Source organism: Cydia fagiglandana, chromosome 13 (genome assembly GCF_963556715.1).
Source record: "Cydia fagiglandana chromosome 13, ilCydFagi1.1, whole genome shotgun sequence".
NCBI lineage: Eukaryota > Metazoa > Arthropoda > Insecta > Lepidoptera > Tortricidae > Cydia > Cydia fagiglandana.
Genome location: NC_085944.1, coordinates 8377108 through 8403070, shown reverse-complemented (window position 1 = coordinate 8403070; position 25963 = coordinate 8377108). Strand labels below are relative to the sequence as shown.

At 36.4% G+C, this 25963-nt stretch overlaps 2 protein-coding genes across 5 annotated transcripts in view; one reads left to right on the top strand and one right to left on the bottom strand.

Moving 5' to 3' along the window:
* Positions 1-18: 18 nt before the first annotated feature.
* LOC134670182 (INO80 complex subunit E) lies at positions 19-9440 on the bottom strand. The gene is made up of 6 exons (XM_063527878.1): positions 9308-9440; positions 8770-8973; positions 8122-8306; positions 6977-7103; positions 5027-5223; positions 19-173 (listed from the first exon to the last, which is right to left on the bottom strand). The coding sequence occupies exons 2-6, from the start codon at positions 8968-8970 to the stop codon at positions 119-121; spliced, it is 765 nt and encodes a 254-aa protein (XP_063383948.1). The 5' UTR covers positions 8971-8973; positions 9308-9440; the 3' UTR covers positions 19-118.
* A 1921-nt stretch (positions 9441-11361) lies between these two features.
* LOC134670178 (clustered mitochondria protein homolog) overlaps positions 11362-25963 on the top strand; it is a 49661-nt gene continuing 35059 nt past the window's right edge. Inside the window, exons 1-3 of one of the 4 annotated variants that reach the window (XM_063527873.1) lie at positions 11362-11584; positions 24854-25045; positions 25250-25902. In XM_063527873.1, coding sequence (XP_063383943.1) covers positions 11464-11584; positions 24854-25045; positions 25250-25902 — 966 coding nt within the window. In that variant the 5' untranslated portion in view covers positions 11362-11463. The other 3 variants (XM_063527874.1, XM_063527875.1, XM_063527876.1) reach the window with 3 other exon arrangements.

The window sequence follows — 25963 nt, the reverse complement described above, 5'->3', positions numbered from 1 at the left end:
GCAAGAAAAAGGACAATATACACAAATCACATCTTTAATATTAAATCAATGAATGCACTTACTTAATGACATTACAATTATCTTATTTTCCTTAAATATTTCTACGTAAAAGCTTAAGTTAATCGAACCACTCTTCAACATTTGGGGAGTTCTCCAGCACATCATTTGATTCACTGTAACAAGAAATAATTTCTTATTAGTCAGTTTACCTAAGCAAGGAGTTAACGTTCACGGTTTTCGTGATACAGATTATAAAAATGATGAAGCAGTAAACAATTGTGACGTTCCACGGGAAAAGGTACCTTATGAGGGTTTCTAGTTTCGGAGTTATGAAATGTTTTGTAAAGAGGTGAAAAAATGCTCAATTTTTTTTTATTGTGTGATCTCAAACCTTAATGCGTAACGTTTGTTTACCTGTTTTTATTTTTGTTATAAGTTAGTTATAAGCCTAGTAACGTCGTCTCAGAGTTTAGTAAAAAGGTACCTTATGGAAAAAAGGTTGAAAATTTCCAAAAAAACTAGTCAATACGGGAAAAGAAGTTTGGTAGAGAACTGTATTAGCATTCTGCAAAACTAATTGGATAATTTCAGTTCTGGTTGGGGCGCCTAGCAATAGTACATTACTACAGAGGCCGGGACAAAAGGGGTTGCCGGCCGAAGACATATAGACGGCCGAGCGAAGCGAGGCCGGATAGGTCTGAGCGCGGGCAACCCCATTTCCCGCCGAGGTATGTATAGTGCTTTTCTCAAACATGCAATGAAATAAATAAAATAAAAAATCCACGAAACCCAAGTTTTATTTATAGAAAAAACTAAAAGTAAACTACACCCAAAATATAACTAAACACGTACCTATATCTTTATCACGCATATGTTTTACACGAGTCGTGTATTTTTACTACCCGTATATTTTCATGTATCTTTGATTTTTTCGCCTTGTATCCGTCTGACTGTCGTTTTCGTCACATAAGTTTACATAGTCTTTCATGTTGATATCATGTTTCACATACATCGTTGCTTTATGCATGGAGAAAATAAGTATAATTTCCACAGTGTTCACGATTTTGTAGTTACTTTCATTTCTTTAAAATATGCCACAAAACTGTTTCTAATAAACTGTAAGCCATTTTTCTTAGATTCTAAAATAATAAAATTGCCATAAGCAACCATATAGATACTTCGTCTTTGACTTGGCGGCAGACGCAGCAAGTTATTTAAAATCAATTCTGGTTACGCTGCCAATTCCAACTCATACGATTACAATTAAAATTAATTTCATTATTTTGTCGGGACTCATATTAAAGTAAAAAAATCAACAACGCACCATAAATCCAATAAAACAGAAATACAGAATGAAAATTTTTCAACTTTGCCTCCATAACAATTTAAAAAAATAACTACGCGTGTTTGAGTAGACCCTTTTACGTTTAGATGAAATATTTTAAATGTATTTTTCTCAAAAATGGACGGCAAAGTCGAATTTCCCGTCTAAGAAATAGAACGCGAAGCGCGTAGTTTATGGTCAGTCAAAAATTAAAAAGTTAAAAACATTGCAGTCTCGATTTTGGGACTGCAATGTTGCATACAAATTCCATTATTTGTCGAGTTCCAAACTTTTTAAAAGTTGAAATGACCATATCAAATGAAGGCACAGGCCCATTAAACAGCCAAACAGATAATTAGTACCGCGACTATTTAGATGTCTCAAATAGGTTGGCGTATTTTTGGCAGAAAAATACACTTCTATTTTTTTATTAAAAAAAATAAAAAGGCGGCAAGGGCTTTTTCTGTCTAAATATATATGTAAGAACGTTGCTTTTGTAAAATATTTCTATGATATTTATATTTTTTGCACCATTTTTGAGAAAAGCACTATATATGACTCGGCTGGAAGGCTACTTGCTGGCTTCGGATTCAATTAAACGGACTCCCAAGGTCGTCCGTTTAAAACGAATCCTCAGCCTGCAAGTAGCTACTTCCGAGCCTCGACAATAATGTACTATATTTGTGTAGTTAAATTTATAATTTAAAATTACAGAATTTGGTTAATAATGTATTATTTATTAAGTTCATGTTGATTTTATACAAATAAAACTGCAAATTGTAGCAAACATTGTTTTTTTTTTTTATAGGCGTAGTGGCAGAGTGTCATTACGAACCATAAAGCAAATACTGCCTCTAGATTTTTTTAATGGCTGAATGCCACGATGCTGTGTCACAAATATCTGTGAAATGGAAATTAAAAAAGAGGACTTTGCCGGCCTAGGCCTGCAAGTTTTGTATGAAATTCCATTAAATACCTCTTGTCCTAGCCGAACCTGAAACGTCATACTTCGCAGCCTATTATAAGGAACATAACATCAATATTTCATTGCATGTTTGAGAAAATATTATAACCGTACATCGACCGACATTATAAATCCAAGTAGCCTGCTATTATACTAAAGTTACTCTCGTCAAGTCTTTCTTAACTAGAATAATCTTCATTTGGTTTGGTCGCATGCAATAAATCAGCCATTGGTTTGCTGAAAAATGCCAATACCCGACGCATTACCTTATGGAATATCTAAGGTCATTGAACCTCAATGCCGCTTGTCTTCAATGGCAACCAAAATATATTATTGATAAGAAATAGACGATTTATAACATCTTTACCCCAAAATATTATTAGTTTATCCTAACTGTTCCATCATCATCATCATGCCTCATCATGTAACTTAACCACAAGGTACCTTTTCATTACATACAAATTATTGGTCTTTTTTAAGATTATTATGACGAAGAACCAATTAAATTTGTGGCAGTTTAATGTAAATTAATATTTTCTATTCATAAAAGATAAAAGCTTCAATGTGATTGATGTTTTGTAGTGATGTATTATTAGATTTATTTCCATAAGGTACCTTTTCGTAAATGTATGGAGCAAATACTGTTATTGTTATGTAAGTTTAAAGTGGCATAAGGGGTTAAATATAGTATTTAGTTGGGGTTTTAGGATTTATTTCATTTGAATGACAGAATTTCTTGCATATGTGCTCAGAAAAATTGATTGTGTGTTACATTAAAAGTAAAAATATTCAATTTTCTGATTTTATATGAAAAAGTCAGAAAATACATTTTCACCTCTAAATCGGTATTGTTTTTTGCTTAAACTGTCTCTCAGTGTCGTTTTCTAATAGATAAAATTTAAATCTTGAGCGCTCATTGCAATCAATCGTGAAAATGAAATAAAACTTTATTTTCAAGAGATTGGTTAGTATACACATAAATCAGTCGATATCAAAGGTTTCTATTTGCATTACAGAACAAGTCGCAACATTTTTTTAATCTCAGATATATAAGGTATTATTATTTGTAGTCAACTATGTAACTTACTTCAGGAACATAGTTTTTTAGGCGGCTAAACTTAAAACTTCTCTATCGTAAAGTTGCTCATTTCACAACATTATTTTAAAAAAATCATATCTCTGTAACTACGCAACTTAGGAGGTTGATCTTTTGTGTTATCGATAGCTTATTTATTGTAGATTACTGGGGTATGAATAACTCCATACCCGCCATAAGGTACCTTTGACCGTGGGACGTCACAATTAGACAATAGACATGTACTGGCCATGCAACACTTATACATCCTCGAATCTCTCGCTACGCTCAGGGTGCTGCTTAACCCTTTTCTAGGCCGCGCCAATGGAGGTTTAACAAAAAAATCCAAATACGTATGTATATCTCAATAATAGTAGTAAATAGTTTGCATTGGTGATTCTGATTAATTTGAAAAGTGAAATTTTGTATTAGTTTAAATTGAACCTTAAAACGAAACGCTAAGGTTAAAATTCTATTGTCACTTATGGAGTGGTAAGTAAAATGATAACGCTGCTGTGTTCTGGGATTGAACTAGATGGATCATATTTGATTTTCATTAGGTAGGTAGGCTACGAATTTATATATAAATTTCGTTACGTTACGTCACATGTACCATAATAAAATTGCGGTTTACGATTTATGACGTATTAAAAAAAAACTTCTTACTAGATCTCGTTCAAACCAATTTTCGGTAGAGGGGGGGGGGGAGACAAATTTTACCACTTTGGAAGTCTCTCGCGCAAACTATTCAGTTTAGAAGAAAATGATATTAGAAACCTCAATATAATTTTTGAAGACCTATCCATAAGATACCCCACACGTATGGGTGTGATGAAAAATTATTTTTTTAGTTTCAGTTCTAAGTATGGTAAGTATTTATTGATTATTTTTCCATTTTGTGTAAAAATCTTAATGCGGTTCACAGAATACATCTACTCACCAAGTTTCAACAGTATTAGTGCTTATAGCTTCGGAAAAAAGTGGCTGTAACATACGGACGGACAGACAGACAGACAGACAAGACAAATCCATAAGGGTTCCGTTTTTTGCCATTTGGCTACGGAACCCTAAAAAGGTAAACAATCTTGACGTATCTTTTAATTGAAAAATAAGTCACGGCAAATATGTAACAATTATGAATTATGTACGATTATTTACATTATTTTGCTTTCATAAGTAATTTATAAAAAGCGTTTTTCAATTAAAAGACGCGTCAAGATCGCGTAGTCTTTTTCTAATGCTAAAAAAACGAACTACATATTGGACATTCCATATTCCAAACTATTTCAGGGCCAAACAGATCTTGTTAGGCTTTAACTATCTATGGAGGATTTTGAAATCAGAAATTATTTATTTGCATTGATACACTATTACAACTACAACTTAGTACTTACCATGGTATAATAATATACTCCGCCTGGTACCCTCTTCCTGTCTTTTCGTGGTCACGTGACTGACACAAGCCTACGTCACCATGCGACAGCCCTATATGTATAGCGGCCATGTTATTGTGACATAGGCTTGTGTCACTCTGGGAAGAGAAGACCATGTTTTATTAGACTATGGTACTTACAGAGACACACTAGTTGGACTAGTAGTACAACTGCTCTTTTTCTTTTCACAGGGTTGGCATTGTTGCTTCTAATAATATTTGCATCCTCACCTGTCAAGTGATGGGTCGTTACTAAACATCTCCGTAGGTACAGTTGGCGGCGCACGCTCAGGCAGCAGCTCCACATAGGACTGCCGCGACTGCAGATGTCGCTCCACCTCCTCGGGCGTCATGTGCCCGTCCCCGGGCGACAGGCCGAAGCCGAGAGCGGGGGACGCCTTTGACAGCATGGCCATGTTGGTTTGGTGCTGAAAAGATTTCGTTATCTGATGTTTTTACTTGCTTTCTATGCTTAGACGAATTATGGCAATAGGTATTTTGAACGCCTATTACATATGACGCGCCATCGTAAACTTTATTGGAATGCATGAAGGTCTATATTACACCGTAACCGTGCATTCTCGTTAACTCGGTAGGTACTACGAACCGAGGATCTAACTCTAACAAACAACCTCTGGTTTGGAATTCGCACACCTTTTAACTTGGCGAGTTACCTACTTAGAATGGAATCGTATCCATGTTTAAAAAACTGAATAAAATTAATGCTATGAACTACTTGTAACACAGACCAACCCTTGTTGTTGGTGTTCTGTGACGTGTAAGAACATCTTTCGTAGTTCGTGCGTCTATTGGTCTCTATTGTTCTATTTTACAGGAGGGAATAGACGAACCAAATATATTCACTGCTTTAATTATAACCCGGGGCTATTAAAGAGGATGGGAAGTGCAAATACCTAATTTCATTAACTATGCAAGAACGTAGCGTATTTTATCCTCGTAAGTCCTGTGTTTTTCCGACAGTAGTAGTCATATCTGCCGGCTGTACTATACCAAGTACAAATCAAGAATAGTGCTTCAGACCGAAACAAAAAGATGTCGATTTTAGAGATTTTTTGAAGTAAGGTTTTATTTTCAGTATTTTTTATGGTATGTTTATTATGTATAGCACCTCTTTAAAAAGGAAATTATTGAAAATATTCTGTACTTGTGTGAGTACATTGGTTTGTTACACAGTATAATAAAAAAAGTTAAAGGATTTATTTAATATTAAAATTAAATCATATATTTTTTGTCTAAACATCACTAAAGCAAAAATTTTACTTTATTACAACATAACTAATCTTCTTCTTATAAAAAGGTGAATAAAAAAACCTCTTTTCATTATTTTAATACCATACTACATCCACGGAGGTTGGATTTGGGTGTTCAAAACCTGGACTAGATCTCCAGACCTATCCCTTGCACTTTGCCCATGTCGCGCCCTTGTGCACTTGTGCTTCTACCACGGCTACGCCTACCTCATTGACCACGAGCACTTTGAAATCGATGACTAGGTACATGTCCGCCTACTGCAACTTCTATTTCTCCATCTTTATATTCCGAAAACGAAGTAAAGTACCTATTTGATTCTTGTTCTGGTTCTAATATAAACATATCTTCATTATCCGAGTCCTTGAAGTCATATTTATTGAGAAGTTGTGATATTTGCTTTTCATCAAACGCTAGAATAAGAAAAAAAAACTTGTAAGTTAGACCGAACGTACTACCGTAAGTACAAATTATTTTGACCAATCACAAACCTTAAATATACAGGTTTCTTTGGAATATTGTTTATTTTGCAATATTTATAATTCAAATATACTAATACATTCGCATGACAACAGAAAAAACAAGTGATTACTTGAATATAAACCGATTATCTTACCTCGTGCTGGCCAGCGACCTGACTGTGTGGCCATCTTGCGAAAAAGTGACACTGAGACTGACAGTTGACTTTACCTATCTAACATGGCGAAATTGACCATAGAATATAGAATGAGAAGGACCGTGTCAGTATTGCAGTTGTAAAAAAACTACCCGGTAAATGGGGAATGAAAAATTTGTACTTGAGTAAGTACATTAGGCAGTTACGCCATCTATGTAGATAAAATGTCAGGTCTGAAGTGCTATCCTTAATTTGTACTTGTACAAGTACGCGGGGACTTACGAGGTTATACTTACAAGGTGTGTAGCATTAGGAGGCTTTTTAGGAACAACTGCTCTTTTTCTTTTCACAGTGTTGGCATTCTTGTTTGGTGTGGCAACAGCAGAGACAGTTTGGTGGGCAGCAGTCGCTTCGATTTTCTTTCTGGAATATTCAGAGAATTGAGCAAAATTATTTGTTTTCATACAGGAAAGTATAACATTACGTACAATAGGATTAAGTATGGATTAAACGAAAGCAAAGAGTACCGACTCAACCACTATGTAGATGTAGTGTAGGGAAGCCCGGCCGGAAGTAGGCGGTCTGTCGATCGCTTGTCGCGTTCATTCAGCCCAAAACCACTATGTATAGTATATATGTAGTCTCAATAACACAGATTCGCGGTTAACAAATTATATACCTAGACTTCCTAACGCATCACTCTATTGATAGGTGAAAACTGATGCATGAAAATCCGTTCAGTAGTTTTTGAGTTTATCATGAACAAACATTATTATTATAGCCTCTTTATTTCCATAAATCTTACAAATTATTTAGTTTAAAATTTTAAAAATTTAATTTTAAAATTAACAAACAAACAAACATACAAACACACAGACGCAGCGGAGGGACTTTGTTTTATAAGGTGTACATAGTGATTATATTATGTAGTTAAAGGCCCATCTCGATATCGCGCGGCGGCCGCGCGAGCAATGTTCGACCGCGGCAAACCTGTACTTTGGCTCGCCAGCCAATTTCGGCATCATCTTGAACTTATGCGCGGCAGGCGATCCGACGATCGACCACATTATATCACAAAAATTCGGAACGAAGTATAGCCAAATAGAAAACTGATTTGTTGCGATAATCACTACTTTTACTGTTCCATAGAAACTGTTTAGTGCCGTATAATTTAATTAAAGTACGACAGTTTTTATTATCCATGTATGCTGTCGCGCGAGCCAACTGAATTCTATACACACCCATCACAACTGCGCGCGAACATTCCTTTGGCGCGCATCGAAAAACCGACAATGAATGGTTTGTCGCGCGGCACGTTCAAGCGAGCCAATGATCGAGTTGGCTTGCGAGCCAGCCCGGTATCTATTGCGCGCGGCTGCCGCGCGATCCAATATTCGACAGCTTGCCGCGCGATATGGAGACGGGCCTTTACACTCCTTACCTTTTCAAAGCATCTGCACGGTTGTAATCTGCGTCATCAGAGGATTCTGTTTCATCACTCTCTGAAGTGCTGCTATCCGGCTTCTCATACTGCAGCAGCCTATCGAGGAGGAAGCTGCGGTCCCGGGACACCTTAAGGAGCCTCTTCTGGCTGCATCTCAGAGCATCTTGGAAGCACTCGTTTTCCTGTAAAGGGAGAATCTTTAATTATTATCAAATTTTGCTTTTAATGTTCTGATAAAATAGTATTTTAATGCTATCTCCAACTTTTTAATTTTTTTTGTATTCCTATCCAGAGCAAGTTTTTGAAAGAGCGCAGGTTTTTAGACTTTTTAATTAATTTGCTTGATAAGAAAATTGTCATATACTGTAAAAGTATAAAACTTTGCCCTTTAACATAACTTTGCCCACTACAGTGCTGAACTGTGGTACACCACAGTTCAGCAAAAGCTAAGTATCTAAAAAGTAGTTACAGATACACTTTCTGAAGAAAGTCTCAGAAATAAACTGTGACACAGTGGGCAAAGTTATGTGAAAGGGCAAAGTTTTATACTTTTATGGTACAATTAAATAGAGCTAGTGACAAGCCTCCTGTGTTTTATATCCACAATGCTAGCTTATCACTACAAAAAGTACCTATAGAGCTCACATAAATAAGATATTTCAGCTTTTTCTTAAGTGTAAGGTAATGTGACTTGTAGTTAGTCTCCGGCTCTGGTTCGCTACTGCTGTCACTGGAGTAGTCTTCGCGCGGCGGCGGCTGCGGCTCTGCGGGCACGTTGTTGCTGATGCTGGCGGCCTCGCTCGCCTGCATATTGGCTATGGAGCGGCAATACCACCCGTCCAACATTTTCTGCAAAATAATATTTGTTCAATGTCATATTTCATACTAACACTATTAATCTGAGAGCTGTAGCTTAGATTTCCACTGATAAACGGCTGATAGATGCCCGGATCTATTAATAAAGACAATATTGTAAAGTAATTAGAGGGGTTTTGTTGCTTTCGAAATTGTATACCTTTTTCTGTGGCTAGCTCTAAAACTTTATAGACGGTTACGATATATTTAAATATGAGTAGTAAGGAACCTATTATAGTTATGTTAACTATTTTATTCCCAGTTTATAAGACACAATCGATACAAAATTTAATAGAAATATTACTACGAAATAGTGACATTATCGTACCTTAGTATAATTTTCTGACGCCAGCCTGTTAGTTTTTCAAATCTAGCTCAGCAAAATTCTTATGATTTCACTAAGGAACAGGTTAATAATTTAATTTATTCAGTTTTATAGTACAATCAAAACTTAAACAAAAATAGTAATAGTAACCTCAATGTTTGACAACGAATATGACTTTTTTTTTTTGGTCCATCTGTACAGGCTAAAGCTCTAAGCCATACTGCCACGAATATGACAGCCGTGACAGCAGACATGCAGTAATGCCGGCTACATACATAACGATAAATCGTTGCGATAAAACTGTGCAGTCCGACTGTGCTGATACTTAAATCGAACCGTGTGTATGACAAATCGTTGTCGACTATCGTAAAGGCTCCTCTTCACGTTGGGCCAACGCCAACGCCAACGAGGGACGCAGCCATGCGGTAGAATGAGATAGCAATATCACTCTAACGCATAAATGCGTCCCTCGTTGGCGTTGGCGTTGGCCCAACGTGAAGAGGAGCCATAACGATTTGTCATACACACGGTTCGATTTATACTGGGTCAAGCAAATCTTGTCAGTAGCAAACGGCGGCAAATTTGAAAAATCGCGGGTTAGCAACACTGTGTTCGAATAATTCGAAAATCGCGTGTCATCTGTGTTTTATCTGTGGAATGTGGATCGCGAATGACAGCCATCATCTTGTTTGTTTACAAATGGTTTACAATGTTTACATTCTGAATCGATTCTATTTCACGAGATATTTCTGCTGTGTCACCACTAAATACCAATATATTAAATAAGACTGTGCTTAATTAAAGCTAAGGTGCCTACAATGCCTACAGTGCCAACTAAGAAATCTAATAAAATATGAAAATCCAGTATGACATCTACCTGCTGAAGCAATGATTTTATTCATACATTCTTGTTTAACGGCATAGTCCACTTACAATTTTATTTTGAGATCTTCAAATTAGTTAATCATTTTTATCAACATCACACACTGCTTTTAAATTGTCCGTCCATAAGTATTAATAACAATTTCAAACATTTTCAATAGAGAATCCGCGAGTGACAATTTGAATTGACGTACGTGACAAGGCGCGCTCAGCGGAAAAAAAGTTTTATTTCGATGTACATTGTACATTGCTGCTTTTCTTAGCGCAATACTACTCTTTGAGTGTTGCCCTACTTTAGTTTGCTTTACATTGCTACTGACAAGATTTGCTTGACGCACTATATCTGCACAGTCGGACTGCACAGTTTTATCGCAACGATTTATCGTTACGTATGTGGCCGGCATAAGTGAGACGACGTTCCAAAACGTATCGATTGTAAAAATATACTTGGTCAAGCAGATCTTGGTGGGCGCGAAGACTTCTCATATATTTTTTTTCTAAAAACATACATCTATCTCATTCTAACGGACAAGTGCGTCTTAGTTTAGAGTTAGACCAAGAAAAGTCTGCAGGGAATTTGATAGCCCACCCAGTGCAAGTGTTATTTACACGTTATAATTTCATAGAAGTTTGACGTTTAAAATGACACTTGCACTGCGTAGGCTATCAAAATCACTGCAGTCTTTTCTCGGTCTGACTCTAAAACCGTTGTTCAAATTATTGTTACATGTACAGACCGCTTAAAAGTAAGAAAATATATTAGTGCATCTTGTTTGCACATGTGCGATTACGTATGTGTACATCTCTTTCATTTATGTTTGTATCCGCCGTCTATACAACCTCTATCAGTGGTCATTGATTTAAAAGTTGAGATAATTTTCCGGAAGAGGTCGTTTCTAGCGCTGAAACAGAAAAGTCATTCCGACATTAAAAGGTGTGTCTAAAATGCTTACTTCCATTGCTTGGTTGGATCTTGTCAACTCTGTCTAAGTTTCATACTTTTACGCAATGTATTACGTTTCATTTTGTGATGTTTATTTCGACGGTAAAACTGTTGATATCTCAGTAAGGTGGTATTATTCGCCTGAATTAAATGAGTGGGTTTCTGATAGGATTTACTTTTTGGTGAATACCAATTGGAATTTAGCTTCATTTCAGGGAGCACATTATACTGTCAGTCGAAATTGAACCTTAATTGTACCGCATGTGCTACTTCAGCTGAGTGTGGGCCGTGCTTGTCGCGGTCAATCGGTGCCGGATTTGTTCCTCGTGTTGTGATGGCTCTCGGAAGTGAAGTGAATGATGAGAATTCTACAAAAAATACTTCTCAAAAAGTGAAAAACGGTTCGGCTAGCACCAATGTGAAGGACAAGAGTGGTAGCGAGAATGTTATCAAAGGTAAGTTTTAACTTTATAAATGTTCATGCATTCAGTTATGTAACATTGAGCATGCTTATTACCAGATTCTATTATTTTAACTATGTTTCCTTAGCCTGAACAAAGTGCATCCAGTCAAAAATTTAGGTCATGTGACGCCCAAACTTGTAGTTCAGTATCATGTGATCAACTCACTCTCTTGTGCACTTTGCACGCATTTCTCTGATATCTGAAAAACATGCAAGTATATTTTGTTCTAGTTATATGTTTATAATTATGTAGTTAACTCAAAGACAATTTTGTTACATATGCAAATTATAGGAGTCCCATGTAATACTTGTAAGAAGTTGTGTAATGATTACATATTCAAGGTAATGTCATTCATTGTCATATTATTCATTTTTACTACTCCTCAACATTAATAAGCGCAATAAGGGAGATATTTGATCAAAGATTAGTTATGGTAACTATTAACATAGGAAGGGCTTATCATATCAAGTTGAACAGCTTGTTATTCAAGTAATATACTGTGGCAGGCAGTTAACGTGCAAAGTTAATACATACAAAACAAAATATTATACTTGCCAATGCAGTACTACCATGACCTATTGTGCCCTTCATTTCTAACTTGGAATAAAACCAATAGTATCTATGTTTCTTGATAAAGAGCAATTTACTGTTGTTTTTTAAACTGCTCTTTTTAAGACTAGAGCAACAGAAGTAGAAAACAGAATTAGATTTTACTAACATTCATTTAGTAATCCATACTATTTAGAAGTCTTTTAGGAAAAGAGACCCCCCATGTTTTACAGGTGAATCAGGGATCAGTTATCAAATAAATTTAAACTAATACCTACACTTAATGCTTTAAAATACTTATATTATACAAAAGATTTATGAAAATAATCAATTAGAACTCCTTACAAATGTATAGACTAGGTATATCCTTAAAGAAAACTTTATGCAACTTCCTTAAAGAACCGTCTATTATATTTATTTATACAAATTCCTTAAAGTGTATAACTACCATTAATTAGTATATAAACATCCTATACATACGTCTTTAGTTTTGTTAAAATATGTATATAGTCCGTATACCCTCTAGACTTCCAGAAGTATAAAAAAGGCTTTGAATTCCATCTTTTTTCAGACAAACAAACCACATTTGTCTTGTAAGGTTTTGTATTTATGTTGGCTAGGGCTAGGGGGTTTAATTTTCTTACATTAATATTGTTGATTAACTGGATAATTATTGATGCCATGGATCCACAAGAATTGTAGAAACTAAGCTATTAGTGTTTTATTTGTAATTGCAAAAATTACAGTGGTTATTTATTACACAAACAATAATTACATATGATTAGACAAATTGATAAATAAACGTAAAATTAAGAGGCTTTTTTTATTTCATCTATTAGATATAATAAACAAAAAACAGTTCTTCTATTCTATTTATTCTTGATGCCACGGGGTTATCTCATGACGCCTAATTATTGTATTTAGGGCAACTAATAGTGATCTTTATGAGCCAGTTATCCATATGAACAACAAGAGATGTGAGTTGAATTCAGAATAGGTATTTTACTGAGCCAAGGATTATTATAAACCTTTTGTCTTCTTAGTATTGACAAATCAATAAACAATACCAATAATGTACACTCAAGGACACAAATATCCATATGAGTATAACAAATAGAAATACTTATTTTAGACTTCCATCACCCGTGAACAAACTAAGAGTACAAAAAAGGATGAATTTCCTTGTTCTGCCATATTTAATTCATCAGTTATCATGTTCGTTTTCGCACAATGTAGGATATCAGGATATTGATACATCACATTTTTATTTCCACCTTTTTCTCTATAAAATATAAGTCTAAATTTTTCCTTCTCTGTAGTGTTTATCATTATTTTCAGGTCTATATCTTCTTTTTCTAGCTGTTTTGCTTATGTATTATTGGTTTCTTTTTGTTTGCTTTGCCATCCATTTGTTAATGTTGTTTTCCTTAATTGCATTAAAAAAAAAATACCGAAAACCCCAAATTATATTCTCCTAATGTGTCATGCTCATTAGGTAATGATAACTAAAAGGCATTTGAACCTCATATTTAGAGATACGGTCTTATGATATGATTATATGAATTTTTAGATTAGGAACTCTGTATCTCTGTACTATGATTCTGTGATATAAAATAATATAGATACAGTAGATAACTAGATAATAAGTTTTAGTATGAGGAAATATTCAACTTAAGTCTGAAGTTGTTGTCTGAAACCTTCAAAAGTTTGTCTGTCTTTGCCACTTGAAAAGGATAAAATGAGATACAAACAGTGTGGTATGCTTAGCATATCTTTACTTTAAAATAGACATTGTTCTTTTACAATATTATATCCGGTTCTTTTTGTTAACTTATCTAAGGTTAGATGAAGGGGATATGATATGACTGTAAAGTAGGTCATCTAACACTAGAAAAATAAGGTGTATATTTAGTTTCGGAAAATAGTTTGGTTTGGCCAATTTTTGCCATTTTGCAATTTTCTTAGAAAAAATATATCAATATAAGAGATAAATATCTCTTTAACATTTCGATATATAAAAAATTGAATCCCTCAGTTTTATAGCAAAACATAATGTTATTTGAAAATCGGAACTTCCAGCCCCGCTCTCCCCTACCTACGTGCCTTCTTAAGTATACCTACACTAAATATTGCAGAGGCGGCCTTAACTTTTGCGAGGCACCAGGCAGCAGATTTTTGCGAAGTCCTTATGTTTTGTACTAAGTAAAAAAGAGAATAGGCTATACAGCTTTGTGAAACTACTTGATTTGATACAATATCGTTTGATCACATCCTAACTCTGCTGTCCTGCAGCGCGGCCTCTGGTCTTCCGATTCGCCTATGAAAGAACTAACCAGTGTCGTGTTTGAACCCTAACCTCCTGCAGCTGTGCCTTCGGCCTGGCACCATATGCTTGCTGAATTTATATTTTAAAGTCCACCCGTCGATCTGGAAGTGGGTGAATATGACTTGTAAATTCTGGATAAAGATAACGTAATCGCAACACTATTAAATTTACTGTTCTTTAACCTTATGACGTTGCTAATAAGTGTATAAAGACTCGGTATCTATTTAGGCGTGACGGCGATAGGCGATAGTAATTACGAAGTACTATCCAAATCAATCTAAGTATAACACGACAATGAAACCTGAATATTCCGATATTCAAATTAAAGCACGTCCTTAAATAATTACTATTAGTTTTTTGTGCAGACCACTGACTGCTCTAAGCGGCGACGACAAAAAAAAGATAGAACCAGTAGATGCCCCCCAGGTCTTTCACACGTGTTTATCATATGTATGTCGAAGGTATCTTTTGACACAGTGGGCCCGACATATCACCGGGAGACATGATTGATTACGTAATTAAATTACGTTTCTTGTTTTCGTTGCGATACGATGGGTGGAGGCCGCAGAATTGTGATAAGAAATGTACAGAATAAGATACTAACCATTTATGCGTTAGCGTTATAATAGTATTTATTCTTCTATTGTTAGGTTCCTGAATTGTCTTGGATACATATATGGGTTTCCATCGGAGAAGGGTCCTAATGCTTAATATGCAATGAGGACCATCCTATCAGAATTTCTGTTGGAATTTCAGATACGTACCTTTTCATCTCATTCTTATTGAACTTGAAGCATAAGGACCGAACCACGAACTCATAACATCAGTGAAACCTATGTACAGTCGCCATCAGATATATCGGAGCTGCCAAGGTGCTCACAAATATCTGAACACGCCTCTATTGTCAAGGCGTTAGAGTGCTTGTTCAGATATTTTTGACCACCTTGGCAGCTCCGGTATATCTGATGGCGACTGTACTATAGTCGTCTGTAGAAATAGGTTTCACTTATGAGTTATGGTTGTTACGCCTTACGCTGCCGCGACGAGCATATATGACTTATTAGTATGCAAATTACGAGCATGGCGTTCATCGTATATGGGCCAAAATTTAAAGAACGTCAAAAATGTTTCATTGTTTCAATTCACATTTTCCACTCATAGTTGTTGTCCCAATAAATTTTTAGAGACCTCTTTAGTTTTTGTAATCCCAGTCGTGTGCATCTTTTTCGTACACTTCATTAAGTAAAGATAATGGAAGAGCTACGCCACATTATCTGCATACATGCCCTTGTTTGTGGTTTTGATTTTTTTATAGGTATTTTTTTTTCAAAAGTCCTACTCAACCTGATGCGCATAGGTCACATTAAAAGTAACAATAGAGTCGTGCACTCGGCGACAATAGCAATTCACATCGTATTGATTCAATTGATTGTGTTATGGTGTAACCATTGTCGAACCCCTGTATCTCGCTTTCATTTTACTAGAGTGATTATTGCGTGCACTCTTCCGAAGTAAACATGTACCTTGCTATTTCATTTTAATTTCGACTACTTCCTTTTTATCCGTTTGAATATTAAGCGGGTTGGTTTCACCACCACACGCTAGTTATATAATTTGCATAAGAGATACTTATGTATGTAGTTGCTATTTAAAGATTTTAAAGAACTATATTTATGGTATGATATTTATTTATTTTAAGTAAGTACCTACGTAATATATATATCTTCTGTACAAGTCGCAATTCTCAATCGAAATCGTGAAATCTTATGAGTAGGTTCAATAATGAAATAAATTGATTTCGTTGATTCAGTTTTTTATATTTTTTCAAAATAGCGGAGTCATAAATTTATTCACTTTTAAGCTATGCTCGCGAGGTCAATGCAACAATAGATAGATAGTATCACTGCCAATTTATTTTATGATCAGAAAAACGCCTAAGGGCCTCCCCTTAGCGTCCCTAACTTGGAAGGCATAGACGTTCTTGTATTGATTGGGGAAGCCAAGGGGGCCCGGCATAACTGCGGTGGAGTTTTCATCCCTTTCCCCTCTCTATTTCATTTCTACTTGGACGGTTTGTTTTCACTACAAGAGAAACACGATTTCATTCAACTATTTACTATTTGAATTAGTTTATCCCACTATGTAATAACTAGGTACCTATGTATAATTATTGATTTGGTTTGATCCGAAAATCTTGTACGTAAATCTGTTTGGTAACGATTTATAATATGCTTTACAATCAAGATAGAGGTTAATACCTATTTTAATACAGGTTCTAAAGGCACTACAGGCGAATGATAAGGATTTATCATTAAGGATATTCCGTCATTTTTATCACATTTGGTTTGCAGGTTTGATTTAACCATCACAATTTAAACATCCGATAAGGTTGATATGATTTCTGCCTGCATGATAAGAACGTAGTACATCACCGTATTACTTAAACCTCTATCTACGTTTAGTGGGGTAATATTGTCATTTTTCTACATAGTATTGTCCCCGGCTTATCGCCTCAGGAACCTACCTATCGCTCGTTCGGCAACCGCGTTATTAGGGCGGTATTCCACCTGTCCAATTCCTTTGTCCAATGTGTATTTTGTCTCACATTTTGCTTAATGAGAGGGTGAGACGCAATGACATTGGACTAAGATATTTTTAAGAAAGCGACTGCCATGAAATCCAGGCCATAATACAATTTAGTTCGAGGCGGCATCGGCAATGAAACCCCATCCAAGCTGTTTTTGTTTATGATCTGAATGATACTTGTCTTGTATTTATTATTCTGTCTTGTAGACTTGTTCTTATTTTGTTGAACATTATGAAGGTTCGATGTTAAGGAGTTACTTCAAATATAAATATCAAAATGTTGTTGTTCTCTATACCGAAAACCACAAGGATAAATAAATGAACAAGAAGTGAAGAAACTGTTACTACCTGCGTTATTAGCTCGGTGACGTGAACAAATATGTATCTCCTACAGTATAAGTAGGCGTCTATTGAAATTTGTCTTTAGAGTTAGTTGCAGCTCGTTCAATTTGTATATGAATACTGAACTGTTATATTTCTTAGAATACGTGTCAAGTTACGAAATTCGGCGGTGGTCGTGACTGACCACTTTGAGTTATTAAGGTGTCGTCGCTCTGTGTCCGTAATCTGAAGATTTCTAACGCATGTATAGGCAAGTCCAATACAGGCCCAAAAGCAATAAGAATAATGAGTTTGAATCGGAACACCCTTGAATACCATTAATTGGCTCATGATTAGGTGTCTGTCGAACAGTGATCGGACGTTGGCACCGGCCCGCTTGTTACCCGCCCAATTGTATCAACCACCTTCACAAAGCTTTTTGTCGCGACTGGGAGCAAAACCCTCGTATATCTTGATCTCAGTATCGTTGACATACGCGTGTTCGGAACCTACAATTATACTGGTGTGCCTGAGATTTTCCTTAAGCAAAACTTTTATGAATAGCAGTCCTGTAACTATGAACCCATTGATACATGCATGCGTGTATATATAACAGTCCAAGGCGAGTTATTAGTCGCTCCATTTCTGTTCTACTGAAACACTTGGTCCGCAAACGGTTCATAAATTATCTTGCTATTCGTCAACTCTGACAGAGTTATATTGAAATAAATGACAGAGAATGAGAATTTTAGCCTCAAAATACAGTTAGATCTACTAGATACAGTCTGACCTTCTTGACCAATAGTTACTGCAAAAAACACTATAAGGATTCTCAGAGCGACTAAAGGTGCAATTCGGTTTGGTCTGGTAAACTTTTGTAGCGAAGTGGATCCAGGCCGCTCATTCGGGTTCAGCTTGTTGATTTTAATTTAGAATAGCCGGAAATACAGCGTGGTTACGAAAATGGAGCGCTGGGTCATTGTATTTTACGGACTCGTCTATCACGAGTATCACCGATCACGACAACAAAGTGATCTTAATAATTACCAACTCGTCATTTAACCACTACCTAATCACAAGACTTCTGAAGTTGGTTCTAACTATCAAGCTGCGAGTTGAATACTGATTGTGATTACGTACATTACGCTGCATAAATACTATCGTGTACCGATATAAATGTAATATGTAGGTACTTGACATAGCAGACTTGTGTTTATTTGGCTTTTGATGTTTTTTGTCTGTTCGAGTGCTTCAACTCTCGATTGCAAATATAACCTTGGTTTGATTCTAATGTTGGTTCGGCTCCGCTAGATATAACAAAAAATGCAGTGTAGATTCCCTCTGCCTTGGTACCTTTAGGAATTTTATTTTTAGTGGTGAATATATTTACCTACATCTGACTTACAAAACATGCTATATGTATTTGTGAATGTTACCCGAATATTGTGCATTACCTACAATACCTACACTGTAAAATTGTATATAGTACCTACATGTGGGTCAAATTGATAAGTTTTTTTAATTCGGTTAGTTAAACCATGTTTCTATTCATGCAAGTCATCTCGTAAGTTTCTGACATCACATCACCATACGATAAATAAAATATACTCGTAGTAATGTGTCATTGTACTTAATTATTTACTGTGTTGCTTAACACTATAGGAACACGATATATTATAACAATTACTTATTATAAATGATGACCAAATCATTTATATGTAAGTGCAGGTTTCATCGAAGACAAGTCTGAAATCGACTTGTCGCATTCTTCGACCCTACAGAGAAACACTCCATTATTGAAAATAATTGGATACAATTTATTGTATATCAACCACAGCAGTGCTTATTTACGTTAGATTTTTGCTAAATTTTAATTATTATGAGTATTAGGGTTTCTGGTTTCTCGACCTTTTTCATTTCTCGAGGCATAGGAATTCTTGACCAGGATTTCTCGAGTTTCTCGAGTATTTCGAGAAATTTTGAAATTCAGCCGAATACGAACATGGAAAAATATGCTGAATACCGAATAGGTCAGCCCGTCTCTAGATAATATCCTTGATTACACACCTTTGCTAACATTTACATTGAGTCGTATGCCTTACATTGAATGAGGCGATGCAGTTTGCTTGACCTATTATTGATCCTGCCCGTTGTAATCATTATGTGCCATACCTAACTACTAGCACTATGTATTTTGTTACGATTCATTCTCGTCTGATAACTGCTTTGCTAGCGCTACAATGTCGTGTAGATAGGAGTTAAAATATATCAAAATCGCCTAATACGATTACGGGTACCTAAAGGGTTTTTATTTTTATATACCTACATAGTTTTGGTTTGTACTAAAATGTGAGAAATTGTTACTTTCGGAAACAATACTTATATTTTCCAACGGTCTGTTGAAATAAACTATCAGTTTCTTCTTTTTCGCTCTTATGTTTTTGCTCTCCCTTTGGTAGCCTTATTGACCGGGATCCACTGTACCCACATATATCTAATGTCTCTCCATATCTCCATAATAGTGACAATGAATAAAATATTTTATTAGTGTTCGTGTGTTAGGTAATCAAAGTTTATTATATTGCTTCATAAATATGTTGCATTACGCCTGTTGCTACCTAATTCTAGTTGTACTGATAACACTTTTTATTTTAGTTCTTGGTGTAATGATATGTAAAATAACCCTCCTTTTGCGTTGCCGTAGTCGGGTAATAAAGTAGGTAATATACGTGTGATGCTTATCTTGAATTTGATCTCTAACAAAATATTACAGGAATATTATTATTAAGTGTGTTGTTTGAACTCAGTTCCAGGGCGGCCCCTTATTTGTTTTAGACGCATTTTTGCGAATAAATGAAAGCAAAATAATAATTTAAAAAATTCAATAATCTGTGTAAACTTTCCCATGACAAAGCGTAATATGTCAAAATTGTCAATGTCTATCGTAACTCGTAATGTTTTGTTTACATGTGTCAAAATTAAAATTTTCATGTTGTGTTAAAAATTACTAACGTTTAAGTGCATTTCTAACTAAGCAATGATATAGAGATAGTGTTTCAAAAGGAAACGTAAGGTCAAGAGGACATCACACAATAATCGGTAAGCTAAGGTTAAATATACGGCGATCGTCGCTGACGCTGGTTCTCCCTTGCATTATTCATTGATCGACGACGCTCGGGCCCGCTTATAGGCGTCCTAGCAACATGCTTTATATTTTTCTGAATCCCAATGTTTTTTTATGACGTCAAACCCTCCAATCACACTCGCCAAGGTTTCTCCGCCCAATCCGGCCCGCGGTTAAATGGGAAACCTTAAAATATCGGTGGTGTGAAAATCGTGTCAAGCGTGATTTATAAGACGCGGAAAAGTTTCTTCGTGACATAGATTTCAACTCTTGTAACTGTTCAAAAATGTTAGTATGATTGGAGGCTGAATCTGGGGTATTTCTTGCCTCGGGAGTCACGTCGTTTTATTTGTTTACATTATATTAAATACCTGAAAGTTAATTATATTATGAGTTCTTAGTGTTTGTATTAACCTTTACCTAAACCTTAACCTTTAAACTTATCTAAATACTTTGCTAATGGTTATCTAAATTTAACGGCTAATAATTTATAGGGGTGATAGGTATATTGTTACAAGAACGAAGAGCGTTTATCAGCAAATTTCACAAGATTTAATAATTCTGAAGCGGCCGTTGCCGGCGCCGCGACTTGGTATCTCGTGTGTAACGGGAACATAGATAACTTGAACATTTAGGTTGATATGAAAGTTTGTCTTCTCAGGCATCACTCAAGTATGTGATTTTTTTCCACTCATGGTAGGTAAGTGAGGTGGGATAGTGTTCATTAAAAATGTTGCATATTGAGGACATGTTTTATTGAGAGCAATAAATTGTTATGATTGCTTAGTCGTATTGTCTCCCTTATCGCTCAGCGTCACGACCTATGTGCATAGTAGGAGTAGAAGAATTGTTTCGTTCTAGATAATAATAAGGAGGTACTTCGTATGTTTATTAATACGAGAAACAATAATCAAAGAGTTCATTAAGGCCCACTTGCACCATTCCACTAACCCGGGGAACCTGGAGTTACCATGGTTACCAGTGCAATTTGACACTGGGTTGACGGTTAAACCGTTAACCCCGGGTTAGTGGGATGGTACAAGTGAGCCTTACAGTCGTTTTTTTTAAGAAAGGTGAAGCACTCGTTGTGTTTTGTAATTAATTATAAAGATTTACAGTACATAGAGAAAAATATATTTTAAAAATATAACATTAATAATCATAATTTAAAAAATAAATCCATCAGAGGAACCTTTTTTACGTATTACTTTACATAATTATTTTATCGTATTTTTTTAAATCTTGTTCTAATATCTCTAATTAATTTTGCAGAAGCGACGCAGTGCATGTTGCGATACAGATTGGTGTCTATTTATACAGAGATTCAAGAGTTTATAAAATCTGCTTCGATTAAACTTTTGCGTTTCGGCAGGTTTTCGGCTACCTATAGGAAAACATTATTGTCTCTGATAACTCAACCTCGCCACTAATATTTGCAAAACAAGATTGTAAAATGTGTAATGTTTACTGCTAATAGTTACTCTAGCAGCAATATTTGTCTAAGCGGCAAACGCGTCAGTGTTCAAGTATTGGTATCTGTAGCTAGTGCAATAATATCCGTACAACCACGGAAAATAAATGAGTATTAGTTAGAACAGATGCACTACCCTGTCGCGATGCAGACTCGTAGTCGATGGCGTCTATTGTTGGCGGCATCCCGTTGCCGTCTATTATTGACTCGCCGCTGGAGATAGTTGGCGCTGCGCCAGCGTCTACCACGTGCGCCGTCACGGGATCAGGCATGCGCGCAAAACGCCCGGTCCTCCTATAGAATATAGATTAACAATCGTCTTGGGAAACTAGTATAAATGCAGTGGCGGGACTTCCATACAAGCCCAAAAGCCGGGCTTGCCCTAAGGCAACTAATTGCCTTACCGAAATTACGTAGTGATAAGATCAATAAAGATTATTTTGAAAATCGCGCGCCAAACGAACCCGTATTATTAAATTCAAGCCACAGCGGCCTCGAACCGCGGCACGAGCGTGTTGCAAAATTATGCCGCGGCGTGGCGCCTCGTCCGCGCGAACTAAATCAGGCGGAGGATGTTCTAGCTATCCTGCTCGAACTCGCACTCGTTGGCTTGCAACCGTGCTTGCTTTTTCGTCCCGCTCTGGGCACTATCAGCCTACAAACCGTCAAAGAACGATGTAACTATTTGTTGGTATGTATAGCAATTTTATAAGACGATTTATGCTTGGATTTTGTGTGAAGTTAGCTGCATAAGTTCGCACAGCGCGCGTTCGCGTTTACTTCAAGTGTATTATTATTTAGTTGAGCCGAGTCAGTGGTCGAGTCGAAAGTATCGAAAGTTTGTTTAAGTGAATTTGATTAAATAGTGAATGTGAATTTGTTCATCGTTGTGGCGCTTAGTTTAATAAGTGTTAACAATGGATCAAGAAGTGGTTCCTTGTGACGGTTTGAAATGCGTCCACGTTTTAGTCAACCAAAACAAGGTAAAGTCTTTGACCTTTGTCGAAAAACGGGACCTAATTTCCGCGGCAAAACCAACACCCGACTTGTGTATTTCTCAGTCAAGTCAGTCGCGTAAGAGAAATTTCTGTAGGGCCGTCTACAAAACTCATTGGATTGTTGGTTGTTCCCATACAAATAAGATGTATTGCTGGTGTTGCATATTTTTTTCGAACGATATTAACGTTTGGAATACTTCTGGCTATAACGATTTAAATAATTTATCTGGAGCAATAAAGAGGCACATGAATTCCGGTAAACATATGTGTGCAGTGATTTCTTTTAGCAATTTTGGGAAACAAAGGATCGAGGCCTCTTTGTCGCGACAATTATCAGAAGAAATATCAAAACATAACATGCGTGTTGACAACAATCGTAGTGTTTTTCAGAGGTTAGTCGATATTGTGTGCCATTTAGCACAGCAAGAACTTCCTTTTAGAGGACACGATGAGTCAAACACTTCATTAAATAGGGGCAATTTTTTGGAACTTGTATCGTTGCTATCAAAATATGACGGCGTTCTAGAAAAACATGTTCAAAGCGACAAACCAAGCTCGAGCTATTTGTCTAACAAAATACAAAATGACATTATTCATTCCGTAGCAGACGTGCGCTATGATTAGCTCGCCTCGTCACGCTAGCAGATGCATTTGACCCCGAAGAGTGAAGATTGGACAGTTATTACGAAAACATATCTTTCGGCTTGCCCTACTCCAAAACCCTAGGCACGCTACTGTATAAATGTAACTATGAAATACGTAACAATTACGCGAAATCACATTTCACTTTTACATTGGTTCGCTGCAAGCGATTGCTAGCCGGCTATCGCATGCTATTGGAATATCAACCAAGCTCTTCTACCTTATTCTTAAATAAAAAACTTCTTAATCGTGAGTTGACTAGGATATTTCGGTCTCGAGATCGGAAACCGCTGAGCGTTTTCGAAGATCACTCTTATACTGGTCAGCTACCGATGCGCTCTGATAACGCCGTGAATTGCCCGTGATGTTCCCCCACACCGGGAAGAATAGCCGCTAGCCTAAAAAACCGGCATCAGTTCAGTGTTTAAACATATGCGGTTACGAATAGAAATAAACTCTTATAAATATCTCGCCCTAGAATTAGTATGTTATTTTACGAATAGATTTGAAATATGACATGTATGGCGCAACCCTTGAGCGAGTTTTATAGCCAAATCCTTTGATGTTTGAACGACTGAAATTGTCGCCAGCTGTCGTTTACAGTGCGAAGAATAACTAAATTACTACAGTTGTTAAGGCGCGTATGTTGAAAAGCGCCTACGCGCTTTCAAGAAATATTTCATTTTACAATATGTTGGTAAATTCGAAGCGAAGCGTTATGTCCCTACTTTAATATACTTATAAACTAAACTAACATATAGACTTAAAACTAAACCGTAGTCTATAAAAGGACTGCAACGACTATCTATGCTACGACGCGAGTTTACGGTGAGCCGAGTAAACTCCGGGTACGCTAGGCTAGGATAAGTTAGTGTAGTGTATTAATAGTGTACATATTAGCTATTGATTTTTATACGTACGTACGGAATTTATCAAGATCAGGCTGCCTTGTCGAGTTAGTGTTAGAAATTTAGTAGTTTATTCTGAAGAATAGGCAACGCCCCCCAGTTCTATCTTCTGAACTGTTGAACTTGTCTTAATTATCTTGCACAATATCGTGAACAACTACTGTACAAGTATGTAATGATACTAATGATGTTTTTGCTAAATTCGACCATGTTTTTGTGATATATGCCGTGTTCAAACTGTTCGAAGTAAAATCTCTTGTGCAACACGTCTCACTTTGTACAATTATTTGCTTGCATTCCGAGGAGACTATTAACATAACATGTATCTTCCACAGCCGACAAGGTGGAGGTCACAAAGATGAAAAAGAACATATCGGTGAAGACGGCAGGCAGCAACGGGCACGCGCGTACGCCCAACGGGCGCGCCGACGACGAGGGCGGTGGTAGCGCGCGGGTGTCCTACGCGGCTGCCGCGCGCAAGCCACCGTCCCCCGGCACCAACCCGGCACCGTTCCCTATGCCCACAGGTATGTTCATGCCGTCACCAACCTTACGAAATAAAGACGTGGACAAGATAGTCCTTGTGCGTGTATGTTGTTCACAATGTAAAAGCGACACCGAACAAACCACAACAACACAGAACAGAACAGAGGATTCAGATGATGAATCAATCGATAACTATAAGTTTAATTTACATAAATATAATACATATACATTCCTTATTTTTACAGAAACCACACAAAAATCAAAAAGCAATAACGAAAAGACACAAACGAATTCCAGTAAATCCAATTCAAAGGTTAACGGGGAAGAACGGATACCTAGCGACAGTGATGTTAAAGAAGACAAGTCACACACCAAAGAGCAAATTGTAAATGGAACAAACAAATCGCACGAGACCATTGTTAATGGCGACGCTAAAAAAGAAAATACAGAATGTGATATTAGTAGTAGTAGAGATAATGGTAAAGTAGTTTCTAATGGAATTAACAGTGATTCAGACGATTCGAAGTCCAGCAAGTCTGACGAGGGTCATGATGTCGTATTACCGAAGGTTTGTCCGAAGAAAAACTCTGACAGTAGGGTATCTGATAAGAAAAAAGAGAGCAAAAAGACTAAGGCGGCAGCTGATAAGAGTAGTGAGTCTGAAAAGAAAGTGAGTGTTATCGTAACGGATAAGAAAGAAGAAGATTCAAAGGCAGCGGATGCAACAGAAAAAGTTAACGGTGAATGTAATAAAGTCGTTAATGGAGATAAAGATAGGGAGTCGACGCCCAGTGAAGATGGTGATGACAAAAAGAGAGATGCTGAGGTTGTTTTCATTCAAGATATGGGATTCACTGTTAAAATTGTTAGCCCCGGAGCGGAACCATTAGATATTCAGGTATAACTTAAAATTTCATGTAATGTCAATTTATTATCAAACTGCACAACGGGACTTAATC